Source organism: Schistocerca serialis, chromosome 8 (assembly GCF_023864345.2).
Source record: "Schistocerca serialis cubense isolate TAMUIC-IGC-003099 chromosome 8, iqSchSeri2.2, whole genome shotgun sequence".
Lineage (NCBI taxonomy): Eukaryota > Metazoa > Arthropoda > Insecta > Orthoptera > Acrididae > Schistocerca > Schistocerca serialis.
Genome location: NC_064645.1, coordinates 332,343,749 through 332,364,284, shown reverse-complemented (window position 1 = coordinate 332,364,284; position 20,536 = coordinate 332,343,749). Strand labels below are relative to the sequence as shown.

General features: G+C 39.8%; 1 protein-coding gene across 1 annotated transcript in view; it reads left to right on the top strand.

Moving 5' to 3' along the window:
• Positions 1-428: 428 nt before the first annotated feature.
• LOC126416065 (leucine-rich PPR motif-containing protein, mitochondrial) overlaps positions 429-20,536 on the top strand; it is a 190,843-nt gene continuing 170,735 nt past the window's right edge. The window contains exons 1-2 of the mRNA XM_050083541.1: positions 429-649; positions 16,156-16,304. Coding sequence (XP_049939498.1) covers positions 510-649; positions 16,156-16,304 — 289 coding nt within the window. The 5' untranslated portion in view covers positions 429-509. The remainder of the gene's footprint in view (positions 650-16,155; positions 16,305-20,536) is intronic.

Here is a 20,536-nt window from a genome sequence, read left to right as displayed (position 1 = left end):
AGGGTCCGAAGTGCGATTAAATGGAGAGGCTCTCACCACGTAGCCGAAGAGTCCGGGGTCCCCTGGCCAGTAATGCCATATGATCATTTAATTTTTTTGAGCTGACTACAAAAATACGATATACGTGGGTGAAACAGGACTCAATACAAAAAACCACTGCGGTGACGTTGAGAAGAGACTGAGGTTGCTCCTATCTCAAAAGAGGAAAAAAACTGAAGTGAGTATGAGGTCTGGCAGTGCTATAGTGCACAAACCGAACTGGTACTTAGATTGGCTGTTTGTTTAACCACGGCCGACAACGACATCCGTGGTTTGAAAACTCGAGAAAGATAGTCAACTAATCTTGATGATTATCAGTCTTTTTTCCGATTTATATAGGTATCGATCCTTCCTCTTATCGATCCAATGTCGTTCCAAACAATCGATATTCGATGAGTATGTTGTGTTAATGTGGTTGCCGAAAGCCGGCGTGGATTGAAGGGACTTTTTTTTTGTAAGCATTGTTGAGGATGACTACGTTGTTGAGATCTGCACGCTTTGCTCGGTGTTTTACCAGTGCCGTGCGAGGCTTGCCTCTGAAACACGTTAGGAAAGATGGCACACAAAGTTCCAGCACCGTGAACTACTACATCAACAGCCAGTTCGCAAGGCATGTAACATGTTTACGTGATGCACAATGTCTAGAGGAATATCTCAGAAAATGTGAAATTTCTTGATTATGTTTTATGTATAATGTAGATTTAGATGAATCTCTCTGCTTAAAGGAATGGATTGATGTATATGAAATCACCACGATTTATAAAACGTACAGTTTATTAAAACCTGTCTTTGTTCAATGAATTGTTGGGTATCGCACATTTAAAAGCCGTAAGCCCCCATCCGCTATGACTAATAGTTACATATACTCGTTGGTGTTTATATCAAACTCATCAAATATTTTGGCAATAAGCACTTAACGTTGCTGTTGTAAATGTATGCACACACATATGAGTTACTAAGAAAACTAATAGTAGCACATTACTAAACAGTTCACTGCATTGGCCTTGTTTCTGTCCAGTGTTTGGAAAACATTAAAAATGAAACAAATGTGAAAGTAACCATCCTGTGCGTTTATATCATTTTCGTTACTGTATTTTGCTTCCATTTTTATACTCACTTAAGGCAGCCACTAAACTTTTTGTTTGTAACACTTCTTGCCCGAATGAATTTTGGCGCCGAATCTTCCGGGTTTTTTGAGTTTTGACTGCCACTACGTGATTTCTACTTCTTATTCTGGTGAGCCTGTATCAGATGTGCAATTACATTTTACAGTGATATTTATGATCACAGTGAGTTTCTGTGTTACTCTTCCACCTTCTCCATAGTGGGATGGATCATTTGTTGTGTACTATGATGATGAATATCAGAAGTTTTCTTTTCCAGTGGCTTGTTAAGTAGAAATATATGCTTGTAGGTGATTTGTAAAATTTAATTTTTATTGCTGATCAGAGAAGTTTTGATTTTGTTGCAGCAGCTATTTCACTTGTCCTTTACCAGAATTTGACTGATGGTAAGACACTGTCAGTAAATAATGTCCACCTTGTAAAAGTAGGCTTTTACCATTATGTGCCCTCATCCTAATTGACAACATGCACATGCCACATTTGTTTACACTATGCAGTTTACATTAACTGCTGGTGAATCATCTGGGTTGTATAGTTGTGGTCTATGGAACTTGGTTGTTTCATAGACCTCAGTCATACAACATGTAAGATTCACAAGCAACTAAAACAACCAATAACAGCCTTCATTCTATGATCAGCATACATTAAACTGTTAAGCTTAAGAAACAGTATTCAAACCTCGCAAAGAAACAAAACCGTGCCAAAAGAAATGTTTGATATGTGTCGTTGGCTTTGGGCAGTGACGTAATATTAATGGCTGCTGTTACATGATTTGGTGCATATATTCACATTTTTGTTGTTAGTTGGTGAAGTTGTCCTCGATGAATGTAAAAGCATAAAAAAACTGGTTGTGGTGGCAGACTGATTTATGGCTTTGTCTGAGGTATAAGTTAGGTTGGAAGGTAACAATTTGCTTGTAAGTTGGTGAAGCTAATAAGTGTGAAACTAAATAAATGTGCTTGTGGTGCCAGACTGATCTGTAGCTTAGCCTGTTTGATAAAATCGCAGAAATAACATCACGCTATATAGTAGTCGCTGTAATGTTTACTGTGTTTGTCACATTTCCTGTGTTGCTGTTCAAAGCCGACACTCGTCTCGTACATTCCTCTATGTTAAGAAAACCTTTCCAAGTAGTGGTCTCAGCCTACTTAATGGGGTGAGTAAACACAATGGTTAACTTACTATATTGTATTCAGAAGGATGATGCCTCAAATCTATATCTAACTGTCCAGATATGTTTTCTGTTGTTTCCCTACTTTGCTTAAGACAGATTTCAGAATGGGGCCCTTGAAGAGGTGACAGCTGAATTCCCAGTCCCTCCCATATTCGAGGTTGTGGTCTTGACTGACACGAAATGATACAAGCCGCAGATGACACTTTTGTAATTGATATGTTAGCAGAGAACCATGATCACAAAGTTATACGTCTTCCATTGTAGTGCTGCCATTATGATGCTGTGAAACTTGTCTGGGTTCAAATAGAAGCAGATGTCGTGAAGTGAAATAAAACCTTTACATTGCCAGGGATAGAGAGGCTGGTAAGTGCGCTGTCAGACAAATAATGCCAGGCGATTGGAAGAATGTCGGAACCACAATCTGAAAGAGATTGCAATGTTGAACATAGAAGAAGGCATAAGAGGTGAATCCATACAAAATATCGTGGTATGGGGACCACTGAAGCAAAGTTACTTGAGCTTGTGTGGGTGTCATGAGAGATGATAAATCAGATGATCTTGGGGTTTTCGTTCTCCTTCTCTAAAAATAAAAGTAATGTCTTCATTCGATATGTTATACGTAACATTTGTGCATTGTGCTGTACCTTGTTAATGTTAAAAGTTTGTTCGTGTGTGTTTGTTTAAGGAGCCAAACACTGTTGGCATATGAGAAATAAACATTTGATCAAAAATTACCGCTCTCCATAGAATGCTGCAATGAATCGTATGGCATTGTTAGGCTCTGTAACCCTGGCTGCCAAATGGTGGAAGAGGAAGGTCTGTCACCCTGCCCCACCAGTTGCTGGCCCGCTGCACTTCATTGTCAAATATTGGCAGCTGTGCTGCCAGTTGTCAGAGCTCCCATCTTGCTGTACTGATTATAGCTGGATACGAGACCTTACTGCCTACTAGCCTGCATTTCTTATGGTGTGGACCATGCTACTATACTCTGTATTTAATGGAGCACAGTCTTGTACCAACCAGGCTATGTTTACAATGTTTAAAGCACAACCATCCCTTCAGCATCCTGGATCCAGAATATCATTGTGTAGTAACAAGCTGCCAGACTTGGCCTATAGACAGTTTGCTTGCCAAAGTGGGGATATTTCCTCTTTAGTTCAGGCAGTACCAGTTCTTGCACACATACACACTTGCCATATGATAGTTTCCTTATCATCTGAGTTTTGAAATTCGTTTTTTGTACAGTGCCCTCAGGTGTGTTTCCCAGTTGGAATGCACTTTGCGACCTTCTACTGGAACCTCCACCTATCCCCTTTATTATGTGCTCCCTGTGTATTCCCATGCACTCCATGGTTAATATTAAAATTTTTCTTAAGTTTGACCTTGCCGTGTCTGTTCCTCTCGGTTCTTCAGAAGTATAAGGATGTACCATCAATTACATTGGCAGCTCTGAAACCCTATATAATTATTTTCAGGGACAGTATTGTTCCTGGGAACACTTAGTGTTTTTACAGCTTTCATGAAACTTGCTGGCAGATTGAAACTGTGTGCCAAATTTTGACTCGAATCTGAGACCTTTACCTTTAGCAGGCAAAGGTTGACTGAACTAGCATGCTTCATAGTACTCCCTCACAGGTTTCCTACCACCAGTACCTCATCTCCTACTCTACAAACTTCGGGTCGACAGAAGCGTCCGATCCCACGCGTCGGCTTTGACCCGTGACGTAAGGGTGTTGTGTGTGACGTCATGACGGCGCGGAGTTTGGTTTGAGTGTTGCTGTCTCCAGTTCTGTTTTATCTTACTTTATTTACTTTTCTGATCTGTTCGTTCTATCTCGTGAGATTTTTTTTTTTAATTTAAAAACACTTATTACTTATTTTAATTATCTGTTTCCTCCAATTTCTGTTTTAGTTTATTATATTTATCTTTCTGATCTGTTCGTTCTATCCCGTGAGATTTTTTTTTTTTAAGACAAAAAACACTAATCAGCTACTGAAGCATCTTTATCTTCTATAGGTTGCAGGGGTTACGACCCCTGGGGAGGTGGGTGGGTATTCATGCATGGCTGTCTTCACTTACACGTTGTAGCTACGCAAGGCATCTAAATTTGTTTATATTTAGTTGGCCCCCCACCCAAAACACCCCATTTCCCGCACTTGTCCCGTTAGTGTCATTAGACTTCTTGTGGAGAGTGTGTATGTTTGTATTTGTTTCCGCCATATTTGTGACGTCATGGGTCAAAGCAGACGGGCGGGATCGGACACTTCCGTATTTCCCAAACATCTGATAGCTGTTAACAGAGCTCTATGTTTTATTTAACAGACCTCTCTCGACCACTCATTTATTTGCAGTGGCTGAGTGAGCAGTCCTCAGGCTATTACTGGGTGTTACTTTTTGGTCATTCCATGTCAAATCATCCGGGTCATGGCACTCATGTATGAAGTATCATGTTAAAACTTTGTACACTTGTTTGATATATAATGTCATGGATTTTTTTCCAATTTTTATAATAGTATCTTAATTATATTCATAGTAAGGAAATCAAGTGTAATGTGCTGCAAAATTCATTTGAAAATTCTGAAACTAATTTAAAATGACCAGTTTTGATACAAATTATTCTAAAATTATGGAACATGCATTATAGGTTTGTCATAAGCTGAGATGTAATAGATTCAAGTAAAAATTATTGGTAAAATATAAATGTGGTTATTTTTATTTAATTAATTTTTGAAAAGAAAATTTTTTTTTTCTTTCAAAGTTCCCGCATTATGAGATGTAACGATTTTTGTACATGTTCCACAAACAGCACACATCTTACAGAAAAAAAACTGAAGATGGAGAAATGAGAGGCTATAATATTCTATTTAGAAGATTGAAAAGAGAACAAACAAATCAGAACCTCTGTTTCTAACAAAGAAGGGCAACAGCAAACAGAAAAGTGTCTTCGGATCTAAATTTCGTCTTTTTAACAGGATAAATTTAAAAAAATTAAACTATAATATGAAGTGCTTCGTGAAAGATAATGACATGGCACAAAATGTAAATTTGTTCAGGAGAGTGCATTGTAAGTTGTGATTGCCTGTTTTGATATATATACCAAAAATCATATATAAAAACAAAGATCATGTGACTTACCATACGAAAGCACTGGCAGGTCGATAGAAACACAGACACATACATACACACAAAATTCTAGCTTTCGCAACCAACGGTTGCCTCATCAGGAAAGAGGGAAGGAGAGGGAAAGATGAAAGGATGTGGGTTTTAAGGGAGAGGGTAAGGAGTCATTCCAATCCCGGGAGCGGAAAGACTTCCTTTAGTGGGAAAAAAGGACAGGTATACACTCGCGCACACACACACACACACACACACACGCACACATATATCCATCCACACATATTCAGACACAAGCAGGTCTGCTTGTGTCTGTATATGTGTGGATGGATATGTGTGTGTGTGCGAGTGTATACCCGTCCTTTTTTCCCCCTAAGGTAAGTCTTTCCACTCCCGGGATTAGAATGACTCCTTACCCTCTCCTTTAAAACCCACATCCTTTCATCTTTCCCTCTCCTTCCCTCTTTCCTGATGAGGCAACCGTTGGTTGCGAAAGCTAGAATTTTGTGTGTATGTTTGTGTTTGCATGTGTGTCTATCGACCTGCCAGCGCTTTCGTTCGGTAAGTCACCTCATCTTTGTTTTTATATATATATATATATATATATATATATATATATATATATATATATATATATATGGCTTATCAGTATAAGCCCTTCATACATATTGTTCAGATATGTCATTCATCATAATCAGATCACTGTGCAGGCAATCATCTTACATATCAGTGCAATGATTAGGCATATTATAAGTCAACTGTTGGTCAGTTTTACAATAAAACCTCAAACCACCTTACAGTGATATGTAATGTGTCTCATTGAAAATTCGTTTTACTGTTAAATAAGAACCATTTTGCTTCCACCAATCTAGAAGAGACTTGTCTTAACGTACATTCAGTCATTGTGCTGATTTCTACCTGACATAAAGTGTGGGAGAATGGAATATAAGTGTCATTTTCAGAACAGTAAAAGGATGATGACCCATGTGGATGTGTAAATCTAACTGTTGCATCACTTCCCATGTCATTCACTTTCAAAACAATATCTAGATACCAGAAGGAATCAGACAACACACACACACACACACACACACACACACACACACACACACACACACAAAAGCACCATAGCAATGAGCTTCAGGCATTAACATCTCACTTTGAGAGAAAGCAAAAATGACACTGAAACTGGAATCACAGCTTAAGTGTTTGGCTCCAATCTGAGTTGGTGAAAGTGCTAAGAATTGGTGCATGGATCTATTTCCAGGAACAGTTCTTGCAGGTAAAAATGTGCAGAAAGACAACTACAAACCTCATCTAGCTCTTGGTTTGAAATAAAAAAAACTGACATTTGTTTCAGGTTTTCTTGACAGGATTGAAAAATTCGCACGGCACGAAGTATTTGTCCCTGAAACGGTCTTTGCAGACTTGCTTTTGTAACAAGCCTGTTCAAAGTGCCATCAATTCTATCACAGGGAGATTTACCATTGCTAGTCGCAAAAAATGACCATGTGCATTTAATTTTGAATTTATGTTCATGATTGAATATGTTCAAAATTGGCGACAGGAATGGCATCGAGCCACCCTCTGACACTAACATCGCCAATTCCATAGTAACTAGGCTGTCCCTGTGTTAAAGTGAGACAAAGGCCCAAAGCAAATGATGTGAATGGTGATTACATATATTCAAAAACATTCTTGCAGTGTTTCTGCTGGGCAGCACACCCACCTGAAATATTCAGTATCACTTACAGGCAGTTCACTGTCTTGTTTCAAGAACTGCAATACAGTGTTGTGCATCTGTTGAACCATGACCACATCATGCGCCAAATCAACAGAAATAATTTCAGAGGTTTTTAGATTGCAGACAGTGGTCTTTCATATAGTACATAAACTGTGTGAAGACTACAACTGCCATTATTCCAGGGATAACCCTGTGCTTAGTCTTGCACAACAAAGCAGAAATTTTCATTGAAGTCCATCAACATTAAAGAACTTGAAGATTTTCTTTCCTCCTTTTCAAATAATTACACTGAGATTTTGCAATTAAGGAATGAGGTGCAAGTTTCTCTGGCTTCTTGACCAACAATTAACAAATTTGAAATGAACCAAGTGCATCCTATCCATTGAACCCCACTGGCTGTATTAAACTTTTTTGTCAGGCTCAAAATCTTATATCTGATTTTACAGATATTCGTGAAGGAGGGATGTAGGACGACGTTTGTCACAGAGATGAAGCATACAGGTTCTGTGATTAATGTTGCAAGTTATTACTCCCATTTAGATAATGGTAGTTAAAGAAAGATTAATGGTATGTAGTAGCAACTGAATATTTTGACGAATGGTGCACACACAAACAGAAATGAGTACCAGATGCTCCTGCTAGTACACACTGTTTCGACCTGTTCATTTACATTTTCCTGCCACTCACTTTGTTTTTCTTTCCTGACATTATTCAAGAGTTTTTATCATACAAATACAAATTTGTTACTCTGTCAGCTGTTTCCTCTGGTAATATTGGTATGTGCCTGACATACCAAATTTTCAGAGACTTGCAACATTTCACATACTTGTTGTTGAGCACAAGCCTCTGGCACAAGAGTCAAAAGTTGACTATTTGCTGGATTATTGGAATGTTTCAGTTTGTCTTTTATTTGTTCCATTAATTTCTCAAAGTGGATTACTGTCTGTTCATGTTCATAGTTTTCTTGCTCGTATTTCTTAATTCAACATTGTATAACATGAATATTTGTTTTGTAATGCCTCTGTTGCAGATTCCAGTATATGTTTAGCTGGAGACAGTCCCAAATTTGTTAAACTTGTGTCTACTTTATTTATTTATTTAGAGGCTGGATGGAACGAGGGGCGTTTGAAAAGTCCGTGCAAAGTCCTTGAGATAGCACCACTGGCATGTATTGAGGTTATGCTTAGTTAGTAGTATCTGTGAAAAGAATGCACAACAAGTTTCAGCCATATTGGTCTATTTCTTTGTGTTTGGCATTCGTGTGAATCAAGGAAGTCGATAAAGAATTTCGTGTGGTGATTAAACATTAGCTTATGAAAGGCAATACACCTCAGGAGACTAAAGAGAAGATTGATAAACATTACGGTGACTCTGCACCTTCGATTAGAACAGTTTATAAGTGGTCTCAAAATTTTCGGAGTGGCCTTATGGGCACAAGTGATGCTGAACGTTCTGGACACCCTATTGAGGTTATGACTCCAGAAATCATTGACAAAATCCATGATATGGTGATAGATGGCAGAAGAGTTAAGGTGCATGAGATTGCTAGTGCTGTGGGCATCTCGAGTGAACATGTACATAATATTTGGCATAAACATTTGGACATGAGAAAGCTATCCGCAAGGTGGGTTCCGCGATTGCTCACACTCGACCAAAAACGGAATTGTGTGAAATGTTGCAAGGATGGTTTGCAGCTGTTCAGGAAGAATCCACAGGACTTTATGCGTCGTTTCGTCACTGTGGATGAAACATGTATACATTACTATACTCGTGAGACCAAACAACAATCTAAACAATGGGTTACCAAGGGAGAGTCTGCACCAAAAAAGGCGAAGGCCATTCCTTCGGATGGAAAGGTTACGATGACTATCTGGAAAAGGGTAAAACTATTACAGGTGCATATTATTCATCGTTATTGGACCATTTGAAAACCGAGCTGCAAGAAAAACGCTGGTAATTCGACCGCAAAAAAAGTCCTTTTCCATCACGACAATGCACCAGTACGCACCTCAGCAGTTGTCACAAAATTAATGGAACTAGGATTCCAACTCATTTCGCATCCCCCCTATTCTCCAGACTTGGCTCCCTCGGACTACTATTTGTTCCCCAATTTGAAGAAATGTCTGGTGGGACAAAGATTTTATTCAAATGAGGAGGTGATTGCAGCAAGTAATAGCTATTTTGCAGACTTGGACAATTCCTATTATTCGGAAGGGATCAACAAATTAGCACAGTGTTGGACTAAGTGTATAAGTCTAAAAGGAGACGATGACGAAAAATGAAAAAGGTTTACCCCAAACACATGAGTAGTTTTTATTTTTGCACGGACTTTTCAAAGTCCTCTCGTTCCAGTTCCACTGGTATCCTCTGAAGAAATTACTTCATTTCCTTATATTCCGTAATCATCCTTCTGCAAGTTGGACAGTGTTTTTTTTTTTTTACTCTTGAAAGGGCCAACAAATCGCTTTTCGTTTAGTGAGAGTTTTAGTAAATGTATTCCTTTGTGTTTAGAACATTAGTACACTTGATCTAATGTCAAAGATCACCATAATAATAACCCCTGCTCTTCTTCATTTAGTTCAGAATTAGTTGTCGGGGAAGCTTCACATTAATGTGCAATGTAACATCTCTGAGAACATTCTCTGCTTGAGCAGCCTTCAATTATTTAACCTAGACATTATAATTATAGTCTTAATTTAGTAAAATAATATGCCAGTATTTTTTCAGTCTGTTAATAAATGCTTTGAAAGATGGAAAATTACATATTCGTACAATACTGCTCAAGACTATCCATAGACTCACTAATGTATAGGGACATCATGAGCGTTGATTACTTTCACAGGACAAAGAATGTTTATAACAGCAGAGGAATGTTGCCAACCTAATGAGAATAAATGGCATACGATAAAATTGTAAATTTAAAACAATAAAAAATCTAATTCTTCAGGCTTTTCCGGCGAGGCATTGTCACGTTGATTAATCAGGTTTCTGCCGTAATTCGCGCCTTGCCTGCACGATATTTCAACTGTGTGACTCACAGTCTTCTTCAGTTGCTGTCCAATGAGTCTGGAATTTATACCTGTGTTGTGCTAAGCATTCCCTCTGCGGTTCGCACCATGCCTGGCACTCTGCCCACGGTTTGCGCCGACCAATAGCAATGGCTGTAGCATTTTCTTATAGCCGCAGCTGTCCTGAATGCTGTGTGGGTACTTTTTGGTTATTATCTGTTGTCAATAGAGCTGAATTAAGTTCTGAATGGCATCCAAGCTGCACTAGATATTTTATCTTCCTATTGTCGTCATTTGAGACCTTCTATGAATTAGGACATTCTGTTACCGTGGTGTGCCGTGTTAGGCGTTCTGTTCAAGGTTCTTGCCCCCCCAGGGGAGGTGGCAGTGTTATTTTCAGGCTGATTATGTTCAGATTGTCGCTCGCGACTCGTAAGAAAGTCCTCAGGTATTGTCTGTTATCTGACGTACCACTTCACGTACGTCCTTTGTTACATGTACTGAACTGTTATCTCTAATTCCATCTTTATACTTGTGTCCCTTGGGGTGTGGATGTTGCCTACATTGCGTCTTCAGAAGATCGGGTGCTGGGTTCCAAGACGAGCTCAGCTGGAAACCAGTGTCCCGGTTAATGAGATTCTCCTCGACCTTAATCTCAGTAGATTCTTTGATGACATTGTCCCAGTGTCTTGTTTGTGCTAAAATCCTGGCATCATTATACTTCATAGAATGATTGAGTTCTAAACAATTCTTGGCAATCGCTGCCTTGGTTGCCTGTCTCAGTATGGTGTGCCCTTGGTGTCCTTTGCACCTGGTGTCAATGTTCTTGGTCATCTGGTCGATGTATGCCATACCGCATTCACATGGCAGGTGGGAAACACCTGGTTTAGTAGATGCAGGTCATCCTTCACACTCCATAGCAGAGCCTTAATCTTGGTGGGTGGATGTAGCACACTTTTAATGTTACGTTTGAGGAGAATTCTGTTGATTTTGGCAGATAGCGTCCCAACGTATGGCAAATGTGCAACCTTCTGCGTTTCTTCTTGTATCTCTTCAGGAACCGCTGGTGGGGGAACAGGGCGCATTGCCTTTGGAACATTTTGAGAAGAGTGTCTACTTTTGTAGAACACAGATTTTAGATGTTCTATCTCCGTCACCAAATTATCCGGATCTAACAGAGTTTGTGCCCGGTGAACCAGTGTTCTGAGTACACCGTTTTTCTGTGCCGGGTGGTGGCAACTGCTAGCTTGCAAGTACAAGTTGGTGAGAGTGGGTTTGCGGTAAACACCATGATGGAAGTTACCATCTCCCTTCCTCTTAACTAGTACATCTAGGAAAGGGAGTAGTCCATCCTTCTCCAATTACATGGTGAATTTAATATTAGGGTGGCATGAGTTTAGGTGATCCAAGAAAACATCGAGCTTTTCCCTCCCCTGGCCCCATATGACAAAGGTGTCATCCACGTATCTAAAACAGCATTTCAGTTGATCTGGGACCAATGTAAGTTTGTCCTCTTCAAATCTTTCTGTAAAGAAGTGGGCCACCACTGGTGAGAGCGGGCTTCCCATTGCTACCCATACCATTTGCCCGTAGAATTGACCCACATATAGGTAGTTCGTCGAAGTCAGTATGTGTCTGAATAAGTCCAGGAGAGCACCATCGAACTTTTCTTCGATCAGCTCAAGTAAATCATTCAGTGGTACAGGAGTGAACAGGGAGACCACGTCGAAACTGACCATAACGTCAGAGACCGAGATCCATAGCTGCCTGAGGCATTGTAGGAAATCCTCTGAGTTGCGAATGTGATGGACACACTTCCCCACATATGGCGAGAGCATCTTTTTAAGGTGTTGAGCAGTGGAAGGCCAGTTTCCTTTAGAAGAGCCCTGGTCTTCTTATCCACCTTGTGTATGGGGTCCCTTTCTATTGGCCTGCATGCCATGTCGTCTAGAAGTTGTCGCACCTTATTGTCATAATCTGCCTTCTATAGGACGATGGCCGCATTCCCCTTATCTGTTGGTAACACCACAATGCTGTCATCTTCTTGGAGTTGTTTGTGGGCCTACCTCTCGTCACTGGAGATGTTTGATTTGGGCAGCTTGGTTTTAGTGAGTGCCCTACACGTCTTTTGCCGGACTTCTTCAGCCTCACTGGCAGGAAGTTTCAGGGCCACTTGCTCCACTGCACTTATGAAGGCCACAACAGGAATATTTCTGTGGGTAACTGCAAAATTGAGACCCTTGCTCAATACTTACAAGGTAGTTGCATCCAATTCCATCTCACTCAGGTTGACGTCATTGTGAGCGTTCTCGTTCTGTTGCACCTTGTTAAGATGTTGAATCTTGGCTAGTTGGCAGCCCACCAATTTCTGCCTCGTGCACTCCGCTAGTTACGAAGAGTTGCCATCAACTCGGTCCCAGTCATGTCTGGTTAGAGAATTTGCTATAAAAATGTGTAGAGGCAGCAACTCTCTGGATATCGCATCAAGTTGGTGGCGCATGTCACTTACTCTCTCCCTAACCAATGCTAAGCTCACTCAGTGTTTAATTCTGTTGGCCGCTCTGGATTTGACGTGATGTTTAATTCTAGCGAAGACTGGAACCACGTCGTCTTCTCGTAATCGCAGCATGAAACAGAGAACTGAACAGTCTTCCCTTCCTTTGTCGAAGCTTGTCCAGCTTTCTAATATTTAAATACATATCCTGCCCTTAGAGTCTTCTAATGTAATACTTCTGGCTTTCCCAGTGAGGCATTGTCAGGTTGATTAATCGGGTTTTTCCGGTAATTCGCGTCTTTCCTGCTCGATATTTCAACTGTGTGACTCGCAGTCTTCTTCAGGTGCTGTCCGATACTGATTCCAGTGGGGAACGAGTCCGGTATTTATGCCTACATTGTGTCAGGCGTTCCCTCTGCAGTCGGCATACATCGCGGACAGAGCACCAGGCACGGTGCGGACCGCAGAGGGCACGCCTGATGCAATGCAGGCATAAATAACGGACTCGTTCCACACTGGAATCAGTATCGGAGAGTACTTGAAGAAGACTGTGAGTCACACAGTTGAAATATCATGCAGGAAAGACGCGAATTATTGGCAGAAATCTGATTAATCAACATGACCATAAAAAATCTCCTATACTTCATAACTGGAGTGCATTTTTATTATTGGTGTTATTGTTGATCATTGATCAGTGTCTACTGTTGGTAAATTTTTTCTCCCAGTGAAACGTTTTCACAACAAGGAAATATTTCCAATATTTTCAAAATGTAGATAACTTTATGTACATCACTGTTTATATTTCATTTGTGTCAATAAACTACAGTAAACTGATAGAAACCACAAAAAATCAGGAATCTTTGTTTTTCAGAATATACATTGCAGAATCACTTGTGTGAGAAATTATTAAGTGAAACTGAAAAGTTTTGGCAGCTAAAAATTTTTAAGTCAGCAGTTAGTAACATTATGTAAAAACCACAGTTATTACTATCAGGGTGTGAATGAAAATTGATTTCACTGTACCCACAAACTGTTTACTGCAGTCAACTGTTTTTTATTGAGGCATTTTCAGTATTGTCTTTTATTTCTCCGAAACTTTTTTTTTTTACATTGATTCCTAATGATACTGTAAAAGTTAGAACAAATTTCAAAGGTGGCAAATTGGAGAAAAATGAATTGATTGGTAGGCAGTGGTTTTGTATCATCTTTATAAAAACAAGCAATGTAAGACAAAAGAAATGAATCTCTCTGTCTGTTAGGAAGTGGCTTTCAAAGACCGCAGTATCTTCTTTCATTTGGGGGGTGAGATCAATATTCTACTGCAAAAATTATGGACAATTTTCAGATCTGTCATAGGGATTCCTAAACTTGAGTCACACAAAATTTGTGGATGATTTGACATTTAATGACCCTTATGTCACCCTAAGGTATCTATTATTCACGGTATTCTCTCTGACCGTAGTCATACTTGCTGCTAAGTTGTCTTTCTCTTGATCCTGAGTCATGTGACTATCCTGTGGAGTGAACTGGATGACCGTATAGCTAGATAAGTGATTGCTCACCCAACATTCACTTTGATGATCCCAAGTGTGTGTTGCACATGCAAGTAAGACCTCTACTCCTCTCTTGTCAATGAGATGTCTGCTGCCTGTCTCTCTCCTTCTGTTCCTTCCGGAAGAAATCCATTGCCCCTTGTCATCTCCACATCTATAATGCTGGATTAGTCCATGTTTTTCTCATATGTAATGAACTACCTATACATTGTGGTTGTGGAGCTGTACTGACAGTAGCCTCTGCCAGATGGAATGTCCACTTCTGCAAGTACCCTACACCAATCCAGGTCTTCTCCATTCTTTGCCTCTAATTTTGGCAGGTGATGTATGGACAGTTGAACTGGTTCTTTGCTTTGTCTGAGGAAGTGACTTATTCTCAGATCTAATGTTTGAAACTGCTTTTGGTATGGGGTTGTTGGGGTGTCTTCAGCTGCGTGCTGAGCTAAAGACTCTCAACCCTACCTCCTCCACAATCACTCTTGCACTGTCTTTAATTACTTTTAGATGTGCTTAGCCCTTTTTTGTGCCACACACTATTTTAGTTTATTTAGAGTGCTCCTTCAAAAAGCACACTAGGGAAAGTAAGACAAAAGGATTCCTTATCCTTGATTTTAGCTGATCATGAAAAATAGTTGAACAGTTTTTTTTCTGTTTCTTTCAAGAGAGTGGGCTTTATTCCCATGTGTCACACTTTAATTATATCGGATGAGATGAGATGGGTTTGGGAAGGACATCTGCTGAATGCTGAGCCTCGGGTGACACTCTACTGCACTGTCCCACCTACCGACTTGATTATTTTTTTCATTTCATTTTACAGTTCTGGGTGCAACTGGTGTTCATTATGTTTTTTGACTTTTACTATTATGTATCTCATCACCACCTGGCTAGAGGACTTATTTATTCCATTACCAGGGAGGGAAGTACTGGCGGGGGGAGGGGGGGGATGGGAGTGCCAACTGCCGCAGATGAGGCCTGGTGGACCATCTCTCTCTCTCTCTCTCTCTCTCTCTCTCTCTCTCTCTCTCTCTCTCTCTCTCTCCCCCCCCCCCCCTCCCCCCTTCCCTCTCTCACACACAGCTATTTCTTGTATCTGATATCAGTATTGCTTTCACTGCCTCAGTTTTGCTACTGCTACTACACTGTAACAATTTGATCAGATTTCTGGCTGATGTTAATAACTCCACAAGGACTATTCCATGAAAGAGGACTGATTGCCTTTCTATTTAGTTCTTGAACCCCGCAACCAATCAATTGTGAGGCCACTTTCCTGTCATCCTAAGCTCTAATTAATCAATTTATTGGTACCAGTGGCGAAAAGTTGGTCATGTAAAAGTATTTTTACAGAAAATTATAAAAAATCGCCATCATTTGTATGAAGTCAATGAACAGGTATTACTTGTTAGAGGTATGTACTAAAATTCAATTTTAATGATTTTTTTAAGTTTAAAATGTTTTTTTTATTAGTACAAAATTTTGTCCATTACAACCCTCAATTTAGTGTACGTTATTCCAAGAAAGACATTTCTGTTCCCTCATTTTCGTAATTTCTTTTCCTCTTAATTTGTGTTGGCAGGTGGTCCTTTTGAAACACTAGATACAGCTAGCTTTAAGAAAACCTTCACACCCCTCTGTTGTCAAACATGTACAATTTATTATAAGTAGTAAAATAACTGTTAGTCTCCTCAGATCAGACAATTGCAATAAATTTCACTCTCTTCATAGTATAAGGTAGAAAAAAAGAGAAAATTAATGTAGTGTATTCATCTATTAAGTGTATCTGTATGCACCAATCGTATGTCCAAGGTGAGTGGTTGTTGTTGATCATTTTCTATTTCCGTTATGGAATTTCCACTGTAGTAAAGTTCTGTTAAATATTTGTAATTTTTTTGTTTTCATTTTTACAGAGGCTTAGCAACACAAGTTGGTCAGACACGTGAGAATCAAGAGGTGAACTTGGACCGTAGCTTACGAAGACTTGATCAGGATGTCCGCAGGACTGGAAGAATTACAAGGAAAGAGCTGGAGGATGTTCTGGGAGACCTACGACATGCTCGTATGAGACAAGTCCCTGTTATGATTGATATTTCTATTATAATAATGGTATCTTACATAATAAGTGTTTGATTACACCCTCCAATGATCACATGTTAATATAAACCTGAAAATTTCAAATTTGTGAAATCCGTAAAACACACACACACACACACACACACACACACACACACACACACACACACTCTCTCTCTCTCTCCCCAGACTAGCCTATACACGCCTCCTTACAAACATAATCTGTTGTTGTTGTTGTGGTCTTCAGTCCTGAGACTGGTTTGATGCAGCTCTCCATGCTACTCTATCCTGTGCAAGCTTCTTCATCTCCCAGTACCTATTGCAACCTACATCCTTCTGAATCTGCTTAGTGTATTGATCTCTTGGTCTCCCTCTACGATTTTTACCCTCCACGCTGCCCTCCAATGCTAAATTGGTGATCCCTTGATGCCTCAAAACATGTCCTACCAACCGATCCCTTCTTCTAGTCAAGTTGTGCCACAAACTTCTCTTCTCCCCAATCCTATTCAATACCTCCTCATTAGTTACGTGATCTACCCACCTTATCTTCAGCATTCTTCTGTAGCACCACATTTCGAAAGCTTCTATACTCTTCTTGTCCAAACTGGTTATCGTCCATGTTTCACTTCCATACATGGCTACACTCCATACAAATACTTTCAGAAACGACTTCCTGACACTTAAATCTATACTCAATGTTAACAAATTTCTCTTCTTCAGAAACGATTTCCTTGCCATTGCCAGTCTACATTTTGTATCCTCTCTACTTCGACCATCATCAGTTATTTTACTCCCTAAATAGCAAAACTCGTTTACTACTTTAAGTGTCTCATTTCCTAATCTAATCCCCTCAGCATCACCCGATTTAATTTGACTACATTCCATTATCCTCGTTTTGCTTTTGTTGATGTTCATCTTATAGCCTCCTTTCAAGACACTGTCCATTCCATTCAACTTCTCTTCCAGGTCCTTTGCTGTCTCTGACAGAATTACAATGTCATCGGCAAACCTCAAAGTTTTTAATTCTTCTCCATGAATTTTAATACCTACTCCGAATTTTTCTTTTGTTTCCTTTACTGCTTGCTCAATATACAGATTGAATAAGATCGGGGAGAGGCTACAACCCTGTCTCACTCCTTTCCCAACCACTGCTTCCCTTTCATGTCCCTCGACTCTTATAACTGCCATCTGGTTTCTGTACAAATTGTAAATAGCTTTTCACTCCCTGTATTTTACCCCTGCCACCTTTAGAATGTGAAAGAGAGTATTCCAGTCAACATTGTCAAAAGCTTTCTCTAAGTCTACAAATACTAGAAATGTAGGTTTGCCTTTTCTTAATCTTTCTTCTAAGATAAGTCGTAAGGTTAGTATTGCCTCACGTGTTCCAACATTTCTACAGAATCCAAACTGATCTTCCCCGAGGTCCGCCTCTACCAGTTTTTCCATTTGTCTGTAAAGAATTCGCATTAGTATTTTGCAGCTGTGACTTATTAAACTGATAGTTCAGTAATTTTCACATCTGTCAACACCTGCTTTCTTTGGGATTGGAATTATTATATTCTTCTTGAAGTCTGTGGGTATTTCGCCTGTCTCATACATCTTGCTCACCAGATGGTAGAGTTTTGTCATGACTGGCTCTCCCAAGGCCATCAGTAGTTCTAATGGAATGTTGTCTACTCCCAGGGCCTTGTTTCGACTCAGGTCTTTCAGTGCTCTGTCAAACTCTTCACGCAGTATCTTATCTCCCATTTCATCTTCATCTACATCCTCTTCCATTTCCATAATATTGTCCTCAAGTACATCGCCCTTGTATAAACCCTCTATATACTCCTTCCACCTTTCTGCCTTCCCTTCTTTGCTTATAACTGGGTTGCCATCTGTGCTCTTGATATTCATACAAGTGGTTCTCTTCTCTCCAAAGGTCTCTTTAATTTTCCTGTCGGCAGTATCTATCTTACCCCTAGTGAGATAAGCCTCCACATCCTTACATTTGTCCTCTAGCCATCCCTGCTTAGCCATTTTGCACTTCCTGCCGATCTCATTTTCGAGACGTTTGTATTCCTTTTTGCCTGCTTCATTTACTGCATTTTTATATTTTCTCCTTTCATCAATTAAATTCAATATTTCTTCTGTTACCCAAGGATTTCTATTAGCCCTTGTCTTTTTACCTACTTGATCGTCTGCTGCTTTCACTACTTCATCCCTCAGAGCTACCCATTCTTCTTCTACTGTATTTCTTTCCCCCATTCCTGTCAATTGTTCCCTTATGCTCTCCCTGAAACTCTGTACAACCTCTGGTTCTTTCAGTTTATCCAGGTCCCATCTCCTTAAATTCCCACCTTTTTGCAGTTTCTTCAGTTTTAGTCTACAGTTCATAACCAATAGATTGTGGTCAGAGTCCACATCTGCCCCTGGAAATGTCTTACAATTTAAAACCTGGTTCCTAAATCTCTGTCTTACCATTATATAATCTATCTGATACCTTTTAGTATCTCCAGGATTCTTCCAGGTATACAACCTTCTTTTATGATTCTTGAACCAAGTGTTGGCTATGATTAAGTTATGCTCTGTGCAAAATTATACAAGGCGGCTTCGTCTTTCGTTTCTTCCCCCCAATCCATATTCACCTACTATGTTTCCTTCTCTCCCTTTTCCTACTGACGAATTCCAGTCACCCATGACTATTAAATTTTCGTCTCCCTTCACTACCTGAATAATTTCTTTTATCTCGTCATACATTTCATCAATTTCTTCATCATCTGCAGAGCTAGTTGGCATATAAACTTGTACTACTGTAGTAGGCATGGGCTTTGTGTCTATCTTGGCCACAATAATGCGTTCACTATGCTGTTTGTAGTAGGTAACCTGCACTCCTATTTTTTTATTCATTATTAAACCTACTCCTGCATTACCTCTATTTGATTTTGTATTTATAACCCTGTAATCACCTGACCAAAAGTCTTGTTCCTCCTGCCACCGAACTTCACTAATTCCCACTATATCTAACTTTAACCTATCCATTTCCCTTTTTAAATTTTCTAACCTACCTGCCCGATTAAGGGATCTGACATTCCACGCTCCGATCCGTAGAACGCCAGTTTTCTTTCTCCTGATAACGACGTCCTCTTGAGTAGTCCCCGCCTTGAGATCCGAATGGGGGACTATTTTACCTCCGGAATATTTTACCCAAGAGGATGCCATCATCATTTAATCATACAGTAAAGCTGCATGTCCTCGGGAAAAATTACGGCTGTAGTTTCCCCTTGCTTTCAGCCGTTCGCAGTACCAGCACAGCAAGGCCGTATTGGTTAATGTTACAAGGCCAGATCAGTCAATCATCCAGACTGTTGCCCCTGCAACTACTGAAAAAGCTGCTGCCCCTCTTCAGGAACCACATGTTTGTCTGGCCTCTCAACAGATACCCCTCCGTTTTGATCCATCCAAAGACATTCACCAGTCTGTTCACCACATGACACTGCAGTTGAAAATATCAGGTTTTATTTGATTTGCTCCCATATTTATAATATATTAAGAATCTATTTGATTATTAGTATGTAGACTGATTAAGATAATAATGGTGTCAGGTGCAGCTCAATTTGTGCTGTCTGGCCTTTGCAAAATGTGAACGTACTGAGACTAGAAGTTTACTGGATTAAAATACTTTATTGCAATAACTGTATTCAGCGAACAAGGTGAACAGGGAGCATAGCAGTTATTACTGTCTGTTGACTGGTCCTCTGAGCATATTCTCTGAGTAAATCATTCTTGAATGTACAAATACTCAAGAGGAAGTCATTAGGCAGTTACTACTGTAACCTGGAGTGACAGAATCAAGAAAGGAACATAAAAAAGGAACATACAAAACATATAAAAAGTCATAGCGAGGAATAAATAATACACAGAGATGTAAAAACTTATTAGAAAACACAGTGCCTCTGGCAGCTGGTGCAGAAGCTGGTTGACAGTTGTGATTCACTTATTATCATGCACACATGACACTGCACCACTAAACACTTGAGCATCACTGGTTGGCGGGGACTTGACAATCTAGTACAGCAGTGGCAGTCAACTGCGTAGCAGATGCTACAGTGGAACTAAAATGATAAAAACTGCATAGGGTTCTGGATGCATGTAAATTTAGAAACTAGCTGGTGGAGGAGAATAGTATAATTATACTAGGTGGAGGAAAGCAAAAAATTGTTCACCGTGTACTGTTGT